General features: G+C 41.9%; 1 protein-coding gene across 1 annotated transcript in view; it reads right to left on the bottom strand.

Annotated features, from left to right (window-relative positions):
* Positions 1–13219, bottom strand: part of LOC111162364 (membrane cofactor protein-like) — a 30887-nt gene extending 17668 nt beyond the window's left edge. Inside the window, exons 1-4 of the mRNA XM_022526735.1 lie at positions 13102–13219; positions 5660–5839; positions 5176–5275; positions 354–439 (exon numbers count right to left, since the gene is read on the bottom strand). Coding sequence (XP_022382443.1) covers positions 354–439; positions 5176–5275; positions 5660–5839; positions 13102–13219 — 484 coding nt within the window. The remainder of the gene's footprint in view (positions 1–353; positions 440–5175; positions 5276–5659; positions 5840–13101) is intronic.
* Positions 13220–16146: the final 2927 nt, after the last annotated feature.

Below are 16146 nucleotides of genomic sequence, written 5' to 3' on the forward strand. Positions count from 1 at the left end.
TTGTGTGCTTTCACAACAGACTGAATCCAGATGTCCTTCTTTAAGCCAAATATTAAAGAGATTTGCAAAAATGTAAAACAATCACGATATTTTCAGTATCTCTTTCAGAAAATTTATTTTTCATTAAAAAATGCTGTGTATCTTAATGTATTGGGCTTACTATTATTAAACATGAATGAATAATTATTTTTAAAACTTTTCATTTTTTATTCCAATATAATGAATATCAATAAGCACAGCCCACATAAAGAAAAGTTCTTTGGGATCTTTGTCAATTTAAAAGCATAAAGGGGAGCTGAGGTCCAAAAGATTGAGGCTTGCTTGTCTAAATTCTAAAATGAAAATTTACTTACTATTACATGTTGGTAATTCGTCACCCCAATACACATCATCTCCACGACGGTGACAAACTACAGCTTGTTTTCCAGATAAGTAATAACTGAGAAAAGAAAAACTTACTGTTTTCTCTATTAGTTAATAAGATACACATAAAAATGAAAATTTTAATATTGTTGCTTTTCTACACAACAGTAGTTTGAGGAAGAAGTTTCTCAAATAACATATAGTGAAAGTGCTAACCATATCTGCTATTAATTGAATAGAGTTTCTAGGGGTACCTGGGTGGCTTAGATGGTTAAGCATCTGCCTTCAACTCGGGTCATGATCCCAGGGCCCCTACCCACATCAGGCTCCCTGCTGAGCAAGGAGCCTGCTTCTCTCTCTCCCTCTGCTTGGCACTCCCCCTGCTTGTGCTCCCTCTCTGTCAAATAAATTAAAAATTCTAAATAAATAAATAAGTAGAATTTCTACATTTGAACCCTCATTGACCAAAAGCAAAGATGTCTAAATAAATCTGCTGTACCTGTCAGTCTGGCCTCTTTGCTATCTCCAGCAATCACATTACACATTCATTTCTACATCTATGTTCACACCACTCTTCTCAGTAAAAAACTGAGTAGAGAGATTAGGCCCTAGAGCTTGCCTATCTGGCTCTGAGTCTCAGCTTTTTGACTCACTTTCTGTCTGAGCTCAGGCAAGTCCCTTAATGGTCCCCTTCCTCAGCTTCCTCATCTATGAAAAGGGGAACAGTGCACACTTCATGGGATAGTTTCCGGGATTAGATGAGTTAGCATCTGGTACATACAAAAGAGCAATTTTTAGCTTTTGTTAATATTCTTTAGGTAAGAATATTTTTCTGGGGCTAGCTCAGGAATATTACTCAATGAAATATTCTCTTGTAATTTAAATTCATGGTATTCTCTTCTCCTGCTGGACTCTTACTGTAATAAGCATGAATAATTCTATTTATTTGCTACTTCTGATTTATTATTTTGTTTTGACACGTCTCTATACATTGTGTTTCTCAACAAGGCTACAACTTTTTTGAGAAGAGACTATACCTTACACTTGTTGTCTGCCTAGCAGGCTTGCTCTATGTAACTACTCACTAGATGTTCCAGTATTTTTACTCGATCAAATTAAATAGTCGGTGAAACGGTTTATATAGGATCCAGCTGCCTTTTTGCTACGTTATGGTATTTAGGGAAGGATTCTGGGAAAACACAGAGTAGGAAGCACTAACAGTCCGTCTCCCAAGCCAGACAACATCTGCAATGGCGAATCTGCCTGATGGAACTATTCTGGAGCTCTGGAGTCTGATGATGGCTTGCAACTTCCAAGGAAAGACTTGGACAGGTAAAATGCATTGATTTCAGTCAATATCACCTTAGCACAGTGTCTCCCGCCCACAGCAGACAGCTCTGTATGTGTTCCTGGAGCAGCTAAGAAGCAGTTCTGGGGAGCCAGGGTACACAAAAAGGACCCTGTCCTCCAAATACTGGGGACCTGTGCTCTTATCATTGAATTCTGCTTCCAATCCCAGTGAAGCATTCAAAGAGGTGGGCAGCCACTGTCGCCATACCTACCCCTAACTCTTGTAAGCCCCTTTCTAACTGTCTGAAGTGACTTCCAGGGGATGTAAACCTCCAGGACTATTTGCTCCCCATTTCATTTTTCACTTTTTTCCCTCTCCAGAGAGCTAGACATTAAAGACTAGAATATTCAAAACCAACTGCATATGTGAAGAAAATTAAGAAGTGAGTGTGCAGGGGCGCCTGAGTGGCTCAGTGGATTAAGAAGTGAGTGTGCATGCCCAAGGAAAGTCTCTGGAAATACTGTTAGTTTAAATGTCAGGCTCATAAAATATAGGATGAGCCCAGATGTCCAACGACAGATGAATGGATAAAGAAGATGTGAAACAGATATAGATAGATAGACAGAGATAGAGACAATGGAATATTACTCAGCATCAAAAAGAATGAAGTCTTGCCATTTGTAACAACATGGATGGAACTAGAGGGTATTATGCTAAGTGCAATAAATCAGTCAGAGAAAGATAAATATTTTATTATTTCATTCTTATGTGGAATTTAAGAAACAAAACAGATGAACATAGGAGAAGGGAAAGAAAAATAAAATAAGATGCAATCAGAGAGGGAGACAAACCATAAGATACTCTTAACTATAGGAAACAATGGAGGGTTGCTGGAGGGGAGGTGGGTGGAGGGATGGGGTTACTGGGTGATGGGCATGAAGGAGGGCACTTGGTGTAGTTAGCACTAGGTGTTAAATGCAAATGATGTATCACTAAATTCTATCCCTAAAACTAATAATAGACTATACATTAATTAAATTGATTTTAAATTGACAGTAAATAAAGGTCAGTCTGATCCTCAGCAGAGATACCCTACCATAACCACAAAAATATGAACAGTAACATAAAACATTGGCCCTAGGGAAAGGGAAGAATTCAAATGTCCGGTATTCCACACACACACAAAATTACAAGATACACAGAGAAACAGGAAAGCTTGGCCCATTGAAGAAAAAAAAAATAAATCAACAGAAACTGTTTCTGAAAAAGATCTGATGGCAGATCTGCTAGACAGAGACTTCAAAATAACTTCAAAATAACTATCTTAAACATGCTCAAAGAACTTCTCAAAGGAAGAACAGGAGAAAGTCAATTAAATGATATATGAATGAAATGGGAATGTCAATAAGGTGACAGAAAACCTTAAAAGAAATTCTAGAGCATAAAAGTAAAATAACTGGGATACAAAGAATTCACTAGAGGCACTGAAAGCAGATTTGAGCACCAGAAGAAATAAGTGAACATGAAGCTAGAACAACAGAAATTATTGAGTCTGAGGAAAAGAAAGAAAAAAGAGTGAAGAAAAGTGAGCAGAACCAAAGGGACTTGTAGGACACCATTAAATAGACCAACATATACATTGTGGGAGTCCCAAAAGGATAAGAAAGACAGGAAGGGGCGGAGAGAATAGCTCATGGTTGACATCCCAAATGTGATGAAAGACGTGAATATAAACATCCAAGCAGCTCAACAACCTCCAGGAAAAATGAACTCCAAGAGTAACTAAGACAGGTAATAAACTTTCAAAAGACAAAGACAAAAAGAGAGTCTCAAAGGCAGGAAGAGAGAAGTGAGTCATTATACAAGGGAGCCTCAATAATATTATCAGCAGATTTCTAATCAGAAGCTTTGAAGGCCAGAAGATAGTGGGACAGTATACTCCAAAAAGTGCTAGAAGGAAAAAACTGTCAACCAATAAACATCAATCTGGGAAAACTACCTTTCAAAAGTGAAGAGGAAACCAAGACTTTATAACAAAAGCTGAGGGACTCAGTGACCACTAGATGTCCCCTTTAAGAGGGAAGAAATGCTCAAGGGAGTCCTCCAAGATGAAATGAAAGGACGCTGAAAGTATCTTTGAGTCATATGGAGAAATAAATATCTCATTAAATGTAAATACATTGGTAATTATAACAGCTTATATTATTGTATAAGTGCAATTTTTGTTTTCTTTATAACCTAAGAGACTAATACATTAAAGGGAAGAAAAAACAGAAATGTAAAACACAGTGTTACTGTAACTTTGGTTTTTAACTCCAAATCTTGTTTTCTACATAATCTAAAGGACTAATTTAAAAGTAAGATTAGTTTATGTTTTGGAGCACACGATGTAGAAAGATGTAATTTTGTATAATAAACAATCAAAGGGGGTGGTAGTGGAGTTCTAAAGGATCAGAGTTTTTGTATGTTATGACATTAAACTGGTACAAATTCAAATTAGAGTGTTATAACTTTAGGATATTAAATATAATCCCCATGATAACCATATAGAAAATAGCCATAGAATATACATAAAAGGAAATGAGAAAGGAACTTAAACATTTCAATACAAAAAGTCAAATAAACAAAAAAAGACACTAATGCAGGAAATGAGGGCCAGAATAAAGCTATAAGGCATACAGAAAACAAATAGCACAATGACAAAAGTAATTGACTCCTTATCAGTAATTACTTCAAATTTAAATGGATTAAAACCCTCTAATCGAAACACAGAGATTGGTAGAATGGATGAAAATACATGATCTAACTATATGCTACTACAAGAGACTCACTTTCAGATCCAAGGACAAAACAGGTTGAAAGTAAATGGACTGAAAAAAGATATTTTAACAAATAGTAACCAAAAGACAGTAAGGTTGACTATACTAATATCAGACCAAACAGACTGTAAATCAAAAAAGGTTATAAGAGACAAAGGACATTATACATCAACAAAGGGTTTATACAGTAAGAAGATTTAACAGTTGTAAATATTTATGCCACCTGATAACTACCACCATAACATATGAAGCAAAACCTGACAGAATCGAACAAAGAAATATGCATTTCTACATAATAGTAATTCCTACTAGTTGGCGACTTCAGTACCCAGTTCACAGTAATGGAGAGAACCATCAATATAAGTGAGGAAGCAGAGGACTTCAAGAACACAACATTTCTGTGAGTCCTCCTTCAAATCTGAGAGTTGGCATTTTAAATGGGGTGCATTTTGCCAAGGATAAAGTCACCGTGATTACTACATTTTTGATGCTCACAATAAACTTATTATAGATATATAAATATGAGACAATTTTGCTTTCCTTCAGAATTGATTTCTTTGAATTAATTATGTATCTTTTCAGTCTCTTTAAAAAACCCAAGGGTTGTTTGGCTAAAAGTGCAACATTTATGGAAATGCTTGAGGAGCAAAACAAAAATAGAATTAGTAACATTTACCTCATTTCCTCTAAGGAGCAACTTACCCCTCATTACAAAAAAAGTGAGCTGCATTTTCAAATTGAAAGGAGTTATTTGGGGCATAGACTTCGCCATTTTTGAGTACTGGAGTTTTACATTCTTTCCCTAAAATAAAATTTAAAAAAATTTTTTTTAACACCAATTTCAAAACAGATTTAAATCAAAGTCAAAATTCTGTACTACTCTCTGCAATTAATGCAATATCATTTTCTGTAACTAACCGGTATACAAACTTAAAATTCACATTAAACCTGGTAAACAATTGCCAAGAAAAAGATCCCCTGGGAATTTCTTAAATACTGGAAAAATACTGCTCCCTGAAACTAATTTTCACATGAGAAAATCTTGCTGTGGTGGGAAAAAAATGAAAGAAAAAAAAAAGAAATGTAAAAAGTAGTAGTGGAAAATGGACCCTAAAATTTGTAAAAATCTCTAGAGAAAGCAAAATACAATTTTGGGTTTTTGTTGTTGTTGTTGTTGTTTACTTACTGTAACAAGCTTCTTCAATAGGATACCATGAGTGATTTTGCTCACAGTAAGTCACGACAGAGCTCATAGCTATGTATCCTGGGAGACACTCATACAATATATCCTCCCCAACTTCATAATATTTTTTAAGGGCACTCCTGAGGAACATAGTTTCATATTTTGGTGGCTCACCACAGGCATCTAGGGATAAGAGATTAAGAACATGAAATTTTTTTTGGTATTTTTTTATGCATTTTAAAAAATACATGTATTTATCTGATGCACCAGCCAAGGACTGTGGTCTGACAGGATGTAGGTAATACAGAATAAATGGAAAGATCCTTGGCAGGCTTTTAATGATACTTACGTGCTTTTACCCAGGTGGTGGGAGGAGTGGAGGATGTGCCCTGCTTGCTTTAAGTAACAGGCTATCAGCATTTTATTTGATGGGGGATAAGCTGAATTTTCATGCAACAATAAATTGAAAAGACAAAATCAATGTTTATGATCTTAAAATATATAGGTATGCAACCTTTCCCACTTTTTTCTTTTTTCTTTTTTTTTTTTTTAATATTTTATTTGTTTATTTGACAGAGAGTTAGAGAGAGAGCACAAGTAAGCAGAGCGTCAGGGAGAGGGAGAGAGAGAAGCAGGCTCTCCGCTGAGCAGGGAGCCTGATGTGGGGCTCGATCCCAGGACCCTGGAATCATGACCCGAGCTGAAGGCAGCCGCTTAACCAACTGAGCCACCCGGGCGCCCCCCACTTTTTTCTAAATTCATTTAAAAACTCGCCTCTCCTCTAAGAAGCCTTCTGTAGTACACAGCACCCTGCTCCAGTGACTCTCCCATAGTCTGAAACAAACTAATGATAACTCGTCACCTCAGGCTCAGTCTCCTCGTAGAACGCAACTTCCCAGAGGTCAGGGATTGTAGGTCTTTTTTCTATGGCACTGTGTATCCAGTGGGTGCTTCAGAAATGCTAGAACTATCTTGGAACTCTGGAGTCTGATGATGGCTTGCAACTTCAAGGAAAGACTTGGACAGGTAAATTGCATTGATTTTGGTCAATATCATTATGGGAAAATAATGTTGCTTTTTTGGGCATTACAATACTTGAACAATAGATGCCATTATATAATCCCGCAGTCTGCATGCAGAAAATTCCCTAATGTTCCAGGGGAATTTCAGGAAATTGAAAGTGCTCTACTATAGAGCAATCCAACTGTTCGCCTCTACACTTGCAAAAATCCTACAATGCTCCCTAGCCTTGCAAAAATTAAAATAACTCTCTGACCCCAGCACAAACCCACAGCCCTGCCCAAAACACTACCTTCAGAAAATCATGGTCTCCGACCTAAACTGGAATTGCAATGAAACCTGACCTACCCACTATGTTTCCTATGGCCACCCAACCAAGTTTTAAATTTTCTTTGCTACCTCAGAGAGAGACTCTTGTGTTTACACCTGTCAATTGTAGTTCTCATTTCCCACTCACTTCTGGGCCTATGAAAATCAGTCAAATTACTGTCAAAGTCACTAGTTGAGGCTCCTGGGGGGCTCAGTCATTAAGCATCTGTCTTTGGCTCACGTCAGGATCCCAGGGTCCTGGGATCAAGTTCTATGTTGGGCCCCCTGCTCGGCTGGAAGCCTGCTTCTCCCTCTCCCACTCCCCCTGCTTGTGTTCTCTCTCTCGCTGGGTCTCTCAATGTCAAATAAATAAAATCTTCAAAAAAAAAAAAAAAAGTCATTAGTTGACTCCGTTTTTGGTAAATTTAACAGTTTCTTCCCCAGTAATATTAGTTACTCTGTCTATAACTTCTGCAGCCATTGATCCTTCTTTGCTCTCTCCTGCCTGAAAAGCTCTCTCCCTGATTTCTAGGAAAGCATACCACCCAGTTTGGCAGCTTGTCCTCTGGCTCCCTTCTTTCTGCCCAATTGGATAATGTGACGCTCCTAATGGGTTGCTGTGGGAATCCTGGTTACTCCACTCCGCATATCCCTGTGGATGTGCACACTCCCGTGACCTCATTACCACTGAGAAGAGCTGTCCCAAATCCTGGTCTCCATCCTTGATCTCTCCCAGGTGCTGGACTGTTTATATTCAATTGCCTCCCTGAAAATGTACCCCATAGGGTTAATGAGATTGAAACTAGAAGAAAGTTTATACTTTTTTTTTTTTCCCCAAAGAACTGTTTCTCCCTAATCAGCTATTGTGTCTTCTCAGACCCTACTAACGAACTCATGAGCTGTTACTGCAGAAGCCTGGGAATCAAGGTCAACAAACAGATATGGGTCCAGTCTATGAGCAAGCAAGGCTGTGCATTCTTTACCCTAGATAAGGAGTCCAAGATCCAATCCAGGTTATACTGGCTCTCAGCGCAGGCCTGGAGCCCCTTCTCCTTGCCCTGAGATAACTTCGTGAGGTCAGAGACTAAATTCTTCCCCCTTCTGATGGATACTCAGGTATCCACCCCAAAGGGAACACGGGATGTATGCATGCAGGACACTCAATGTACAAGTTCCATCTTTCCTCTTGAATAAGTTGTTAAATTTCCCTGCTCTTTTCATAAATATGTATATAATCTCAACCCTTATGATTACAAAAACACTGTCCTCTCTCCCTTCAGAGAGGGGGTGGGGTTTCAGGCCTGCACTCCTGCCTCCTTTGGTTGCTTCTCAAATAAACTTTCCTTGCTGCATATCTAATGTCTCCGTGATTGGTTTTGCTTTGCATCAGGCAGATGGACTTGAGTTTGGTTCCATCTGGAAAGTGTCATGCTCTCTCAGATAACATTAGGAAGCCAGAGTGTGACCTCTTGCCCAGCAAACAAGAGAGTTTTCACAACTCAAATGCCTATTCTGTCCCTCTAATTCCACCTTTCCCTCCAGTTCAAACCACTGCCATTTCTTCTCTAGAGTGCTACCAGTGTTTCTGAACCGGCCCCCTTAGCCACGTCACCACCTTTCATTCATTTCATGTTTCACACTGCTGCCAGAGTCATGCTGATAGGACACAGTGACCAAAGCTCTTCCAAGTCCGATATCTTTCAATGACTTCCCAATGCCCTCATGACAATGTCTAGGGCTCCCTATCATGGCTGGTAGTCTTGTAAAGCCCGTCATTACCGGGACTCTGCTCACTCTTACATCCTATTCTCAAGCCCTATTCAATTCCTGGCAGTGTCCATTAAATGACCTCAATTATGTCAGCATTCCGGACCTCCCTGCCTCAATTAACTTCAGCTTTGACCAGAGACCCCGCACTCCTCTCACCCACTCATCTTTCAGTTTCAGCTGACAGGCCACTTCTTGTGGCTCTTGACATGTGTCAGCAAAAAACTGGGTTAAGGGACACCCAGGTGGCTCAGCCAGTTAAGCTTCTGCCTTCAGCTCAGGTCATAATCCCAAGGTCCTTGGATGGAGTTCGGCATCATGCTCCCTCCTCTGCGGGAAGCCTGCTTCTCCCTCTGCCTGCCGCTCCCCCTGCTTGTGCTTTCTCTCTCTGACAAATAAATAAAATCTTTAGAAAACAACAGGGGTGAGTTTCCTCGCGATCCACATTTACTTCATCCACAGACTACCCCACAGCGGGACTCGTCATTGTCTCTGCTCCCAACCAGACTGTTACCTCTGAGGACTATGGGGGGCACCTCACTGCACCTGTAACACCAACCGCCACAGCTGAATGAGCGCCGCTGTCAGTTCCAGACACTCTTAGACCAAAGCTTACATCCTTTTCTGCTCAGCCAACTTCTTCCAAAGATACCCGCAAATCATAATTTTTTTCTTTGTTGTTTTATGCCTGTCTTCAACTTTTTTTCATTGGTTGAATGATAGCTCTTTCCCTTAATCAGGTATTTGATTTCTTTCATGTCAAAATATTTATGCTTTCTTGTTTTATTTTGACCCCATTTTCCATTATTGCTATTCTTAGAAAGAGCATTTTAACATGATCAAAGGAGAACTCCAAATAATGGGGATTTTATTTTTTCCGAAGTACAGTAACTGAAGACTCTACATCTTGTATCTTAAAACAATAGTGGTGATAGTATTAATAATTTTAGAAATAGCAAACATCCAGCACTACCTCCGTCTTTTTTTTTTTTTTTTTTTTTTTGAGTTGGATGTCCTTTATTCAAGGGAACACAATCCACAGATTGAGGGAATGTGGTGACTTTCATGTTCTGGAGCACTATTCCTGAGGGATTTGGAGCGAGAAGGAGATTTATAGAGCTTTCCAAGAGGAAACTCAGAAACAGGGCATGATTGGCTGGGAGACTGGAGATTTCCTTATAAGGTTAGCCAGCCCAATTCCTCAAGAAAGTCCCCTAAGCTTTGAGGATGGTGATTGGGGTATGCTGGGTGTCCCTGACAATTGTTTCCCATAAGTGCGGGCAGACTTAGAGTTAAATCTGTGATGTGGGCCAAGTCACTGGGTCTCCATTTCGTGGGTCCTGATATATGGTTTAACTTTATCAATTCCCTACCTCCATTCTGTACATCCATTAGACTACAATTTTCCAAGGACAGTCAGTGATCATCATCACGGTAACAGGAACTGGAGGGAGATGGCAATGTCAGATGTTCCTCAATTATTTTTACTTCTCCCCGCAAAATGCACATAGTAATCTGCCTCGGAACGCCAAGATTAGGTTGCAAGCCCTACTCGTAGTTGAATTTTTTTGTATTGCCTTCATTATCATTCCCCTCTCCCCTTAGGATTCTTTAGTGAAAAGCTCTAGATTTGTACCTGGATTTCAATCAGATAATACATGCAGTCCTTTATTTGCTTTGCCCATCAAAAACAATCAGAAGGAGAGGTGCTCAGGGAAATGACCTATACTATTATTTTTTTTTTTTAAAGATTTTATGTATTTATTTGACGGAGAGAAATCACAAGTAGGCAGAGAGGCAAGCAGAGAGAGAGGGGGAAGCAGGCTCCCTGCCAAGCAGAGAGCCCGATACGGGGCTCGATCCCAGGACCCTGGGATCATGACCTGAGCCGAAGGCAGAGGCTTTAACCCACTGAGCCACCCAGGTGCCCCCCTATACTACTATTTTAAGCACAATTTAACTTGTCTTCATACTCATCCTACGGGTTGGGCACTATTGCCCCCTCTCTAAGATGGGCCAGGTAAGGCACAGTAGGTTAAGTCACTGGCCCAAGCCAACATCTCCAGCAGCCAGATCCATTTCCTGCTTCCCCTACGGACACTGCTTCTCACCACACTCACCTGAAACCCTCCCACGCTTACACCAACACCCTGCAATGCCATCCTCAAGAAATGGTCTTCTACCGAGTCTGGAGAAATTAAAGGAACCCTGGTTTAGATTTGCTGTGTGCTAAGTCAAACAAAAGGGCTCAAGTGCCCTGAAGGGACAGATAACAACATCAAGCCTGAATTTTAATGATAGGGATTGTTCATTCCTCACTATCCTGTTGCTTTTCACAGTGATTGGCTCTGTGTTCTAGTCCTTGGCCTTTCCCTTGCCTCCCTTGTCCTCCAGCTGCCACACCGGGCAGCTCCACGGTCCTTGGGAGCCCCCAGCCACGTCACAGCTCTAAGCCTCTGATCACACTGCTCCCCTCTGCTCTAAACATCCTTCCTTCCTGCTCAGCTGCAACCCCCACTCAACTCCTGTCTTCTTATACTGAATCCACTCAACCACTCCTCTAGCAAGCACCATCTGCTTCCCCGGGGAGGCAGTGCCCAGTGGCCTCCTCTTGGACTGTCCTCCGCATGGATCGCTCAGTCACTATCACGGGTTTCTGTGTTCAATAGTTCCCCTGTTATGGCCCATGAGGCCATAACACCAAGCACAGCATGTCCCTCAGAGGAGCTGGGCAAAACCATCTGGCACTCAAAGGACCACTGGTGTCCAACAGAACACCTCGCTGAAGAATATACTGGGATGCATCTAATACTGAAAAGCATCATCTTTAAGCTTTGGCCAGAAAGACCTGGCTACAGGATTTCCTCTGTTGCCTAACTCCCAGGATTCTGGTGACCCAGCAACTGACCAGATAAGGACTGCTCTCTTTGCATTATAACCTGTAGAGTAAGGAAGTAAGAAACTACCCTGTAAACACTTAATGGATCTATCCTGGCTTCATCCACCAGAGAGAAAGAAAAGATGTAAAAGAGACATCACTCACAGCAGGAGGTGGTGGGTTTTGTCCAAAACGCAGACCCCTTCTAGAAGAATGAGACTGGTTCTGAATTGGACGAATGTTGGCTTCTGCCATCTCATGCAGCCGTCAACTACCTCCCTCTGAGATGGGAAGCCTCCAGGCACAATGCTGCCTGCTTACGAACCTACTTCTGGCCTGTGAGCTGCTTCAGAACTGAATGTGTATTCTAGTCCCGTATTTTCCCTGCCCGACATAAGGAGGCTCATTTATACTTTCTCTAATTTCATACCTATCCTGATTTTACCTTTGAACTTTCAACTTGGTTTTGTGTTTCCTTTTCTGCATTTTTAAGTTTTGCTACCTTCCATGTTGCAGCCCAGTCATTTTATTTTCTCTCTTCCAAACAACATCCAACGTGAGCTCCAAGGCTCATCTAAACTTGATCCTTTTTTAAAACATTTTTTTGTTTTCTTTTTATTGCCCCTGGTCCCTCCCCACGCTACTCCCCCCACAGAAATGAACTTTTTCATGATCGGGAACAAGCAAGATTAGAGTATGGTGAGCTCTACAGATTCTACAGAACAGGGAAGACAGAGCCTCTGTGATGGTCAGCTTCCCCTGACTTAGCTTAGGCACCGCAGAAAGGCCATCCTGAGGACAGGTGTTTAAAGAACCTTCCTCCTGGAAGCGGGAGGACTGGTTTCTGGCACTCTAAGCCCCAGCTTCGTTATATTATTTATTTAATTTATATTATTTATATCTATATAATTATTATAATTCATTTTCTGGTACTCAATACTTATACAAGCGTGTTGACACTGGGCAAAAAATTGCAAATCTGGAACCGCAAGTGTGACAAGACAGAGAAGCTCTCTACATTCTCATGGGGAGAGCAGAAAACATGTTTGCAGGGGTGACTCCCAGTCAGGGGGGATTTGAGCTGGTGTGCGTGTGTCTGTCTGAGATAGGGTGGTCAGAGAGGGGCCTCCTGAGGGGCTGACACCTCTACTGAGCTTGAGAGATAAGAAGGAGCCAGAGGAGAATGTTCCAAGTCTGAGGGAATAGTAAGTACAGAAGCCCCACAGAGGCGGAGTTTGGCCCACCAGGGGCCCCTAGTGATTGGTAAATGCTATCAGAGGGTCAAGCTCCTTTCCCCCAGAGCACTTCTTTTGGGTTATAACGTATTCACGAGCAGTATGTTTGTTCTGCCACTCCTGATAAATTTTAGCAACTATTTCTCCACCGCCACTGTGTGCCTGACACTGGGGTTCTCACGGCGAGCAAACGTGTCTGCTCACCGCCAGAGGGCACAGCCTCTCCAGACTCTTACCGGAGTTCAGAGAGAGCAGGAGCACTGGGGCCACCAGAAGGACCCCGACCAGGCGCCAAGAAAAGCGCTTTTCGGGGTGAAAGCAACGGGCGACGTACGGCGCGCAGGACACCGTCATCTTCCCGGAGACCCGCGGGAACCTGAGAGTCCGCCAAGCGACACCCTCCCAGGTTTGGGGGGCCGACGCAACAATCCCGAGTGGCCGGGTGTCAGGAGCCCGCCGCGGGGGCGTGGCCTCAGCGCGGTTTGGGCGGAAGTACTCTCCTTCCCGAAGTGGGCGGGGCCAGCCGGCTCTCGGGGGCGGGGCCTGGGTGGGGACCTACTGACCTCTGGAACCTGGCGTGGGAAGGAGAGGGTCGGGCTGCGGGGTCGCAGAGCTGTTCGGTCGTCTCCGCGGGTGCCAGGCGGCCCTGCGACGATCCCTTGCGCACTGACCCGACGTCCCCGGCGGCTTGCGGGGCTCGGCGGGCTCACCGCCCGGACTCAGGAGGGTGCGAAGGGAAGCAGAGCTGGCGGGGTCCTCTTTGTCCCTTCTCCGGAACCGAACGCCTCACTGAGCGAAAAGCACAGCGACCTGAAACTAGAAACCTAAGGCCAGGCAGCGGGTCGTCGTGGGGCCGCACCCCTCCAGGCTGCTGTGTGTTTTGGGGCCTCCGAACTGCCCGGACTCCCTGCCCTTGTTTCAAGAGTTGGCATGAGTCGAGCATATGGAGGGACAGTGCTTGTGATTTGCGGGGCTCTCAGCATCTGCTCTGGGATCCTCTGGAGGCCTGATAGATTTCAGAATCTCAAAGGTTTGGCCACTGCACTCCCAGCCCCTCAAGTAAAGCAAGGTAGATGAATTATTCATTAGCATTTGGGGCCTCACCTCTCTGGGATCCTTGCCCTTGAGCAACTAAATGCTTTATTGAAGAGGGGAAAAAGATGCATGAGAAAGGTAAGGACAGGGTGTATTAATTGCCCATCTCCTGGAAGTGCTTTAATTAAAGCCGTTATTGTTGGGATGGAGAGGAATCCATAAGAGGGGAAATTTCCTGATGACCCAGTCTCTCAGTGGAAAATCAAGAGGAAATGAGCCAGATCTGTTTGTAGCATTCTGACTAAACCTGTATGACTAAGAAGAGGGGAAAAAAAAGTCACAACCTGTATTAAAAGAGTACACAAAAGGAATTGACATTTTCTTCCCATTAGCTGGCAAAGAACGACAAATGTCAGCCAGTGTGAGTAAATGTATTGGGGGGACCAACACCTTCAAACTTCGGCTTTCAATTTAACTTTTTCGTATGTTGTTTTTAAATGGCCATGACTTTTAAACCACCGGTTGCATTTGGACTTTATCCCAAAGAAATCATCAGAGCTGTGACCAAAGATGTATAATTTTGGAAAAAATAAATAAATCTTCAGTGTCTAGCCAAAGAACAAGGAATTTTTAATAGGTGGTTTTATGAACATCTATGCAGCAGGAGTTTAAAAAATCTATGTGAGAAACTACAATATATATGTAAGTTAAAAAAAAATAACTGACTCCAAATAAATGTTTGCCTTCAGCATTCTCATAGAGCAATTAGTTTAAAATTAACTGTCAGTGATAGGATTATGGGTATTTCATTTTCTTTATGCTTTTCAGTTTTCTATATTGACCCTGTGTTTTAGGAATGAGAGGAAGAAAAATTTTCAGTCCAACCTATGTATCAACTACTATTTTGTTCATAGAATGATTCGGGTTGATCCCACATCACACAGAATTAGGGTATAACAGAATGCTGGGGAAAGGTAAGCTTTCTGTATTAACCTCAAATGCATCTTCTGGAATTACAAAACTCTCTGTATATTTTAAAGATTTCTGTACCTGAGAGGTACTAAAAACTTTGTGGGTTCATCAAACCATGGAATTGCCTCTTTTCCCAGAACAACACAATGTTTGGATTCTTGATGGCCTATGAAACAAAAGGTATGGAAATAATACCTAAAACATCTCACTGTCAAAAATCCACACACTCAGGGCTCCTGGGTGGCTCAGTGGGTTAAAGCCTCTGCCTTCGGCTCAGGTCATGATCCCAGGGTCCTGGGATCGAGCCCCACATCAGGCTCTCTGCTGGGCGGGAAGCCTGCTTCCCCCTCTCTCTCTCTCTGCCTACTTGTGATCTCTGTCAAATAAATAAATAAATAAATCTCTAAAAAAAAAAAAAATCCACACACTCCATCACAACACTGACTTAAAGGAGGTATAATTAAGGAGAGATTGAGTGAGAAAATCAGGGGGGATTATTTCTGTTATTACTGTTACAAAGAGTTATATAACAGAAATGTTCTGTTGTCCAATGTTGACACTTAACTGTGAAAACAGAGAGTCTCTTTTTCTCAGCCACCATCTGTATACAACGGTATATGTCAGTTACATCTCAGTAAGATGAAAATACTTTCCCATCTATTTCTAGTCTTAGAAGTAAGTTTTTATTCTCATGCGTAAATTAAAAGGTGGCAAAGTATGGCAGGAGTTTGGTTTCCTAGTTACACAAACTAGATTAGAGTCAAGAATTGGGGTTTTACTGGAAATTTCTTTCAATCAGTAAAATCTGTACTGGGGGATCTTCATATTTAGCTGTTACTGGCAAGACACTCTAAATATAATTGGATAATTTCACATAGAGTAATTTATTTTCACTTGCCCCAATAAAGGCTCCATTGGAAATTTGGAGCCCTTTTCCGTATTTTTCCGAACAGGCTCCTTGACACAGGGATAGAGTTTTCCTGCTGTAGCTCCAGTGCTAAGACAGTTCTAGGTCTCTCGTAGGTGCATAATAAATGCCTATGAATACTGCATGAAATAAATGGGTGTTGCTGTCAAATGCCTCTAACCTGTCTCTGCCTGTTCTCCCCCAGCATGGATTTACCAAATAAGGGCTGGGAAGATTCTGAGAGATTTTGTTTTAATAATCTTAGACAGTAGGAACATGGTGGGGTTTGTCTCTAAAGGAGGGAGCTACAACTGTCTGCCCAGAAAACGTCCTGTCTCAGGCAGTGCGAGCTGTGATAGGAAGTGGA

Source organism: Enhydra lutris, unplaced genomic scaffold, assembly GCF_002288905.1.
Source record: "Enhydra lutris kenyoni isolate GAN:26980312 unplaced genomic scaffold, ASM228890v2 scaffoldscaffold91, whole genome shotgun sequence".
Lineage (NCBI taxonomy): Eukaryota > Metazoa > Chordata > Mammalia > Carnivora > Mustelidae > Enhydra > Enhydra lutris.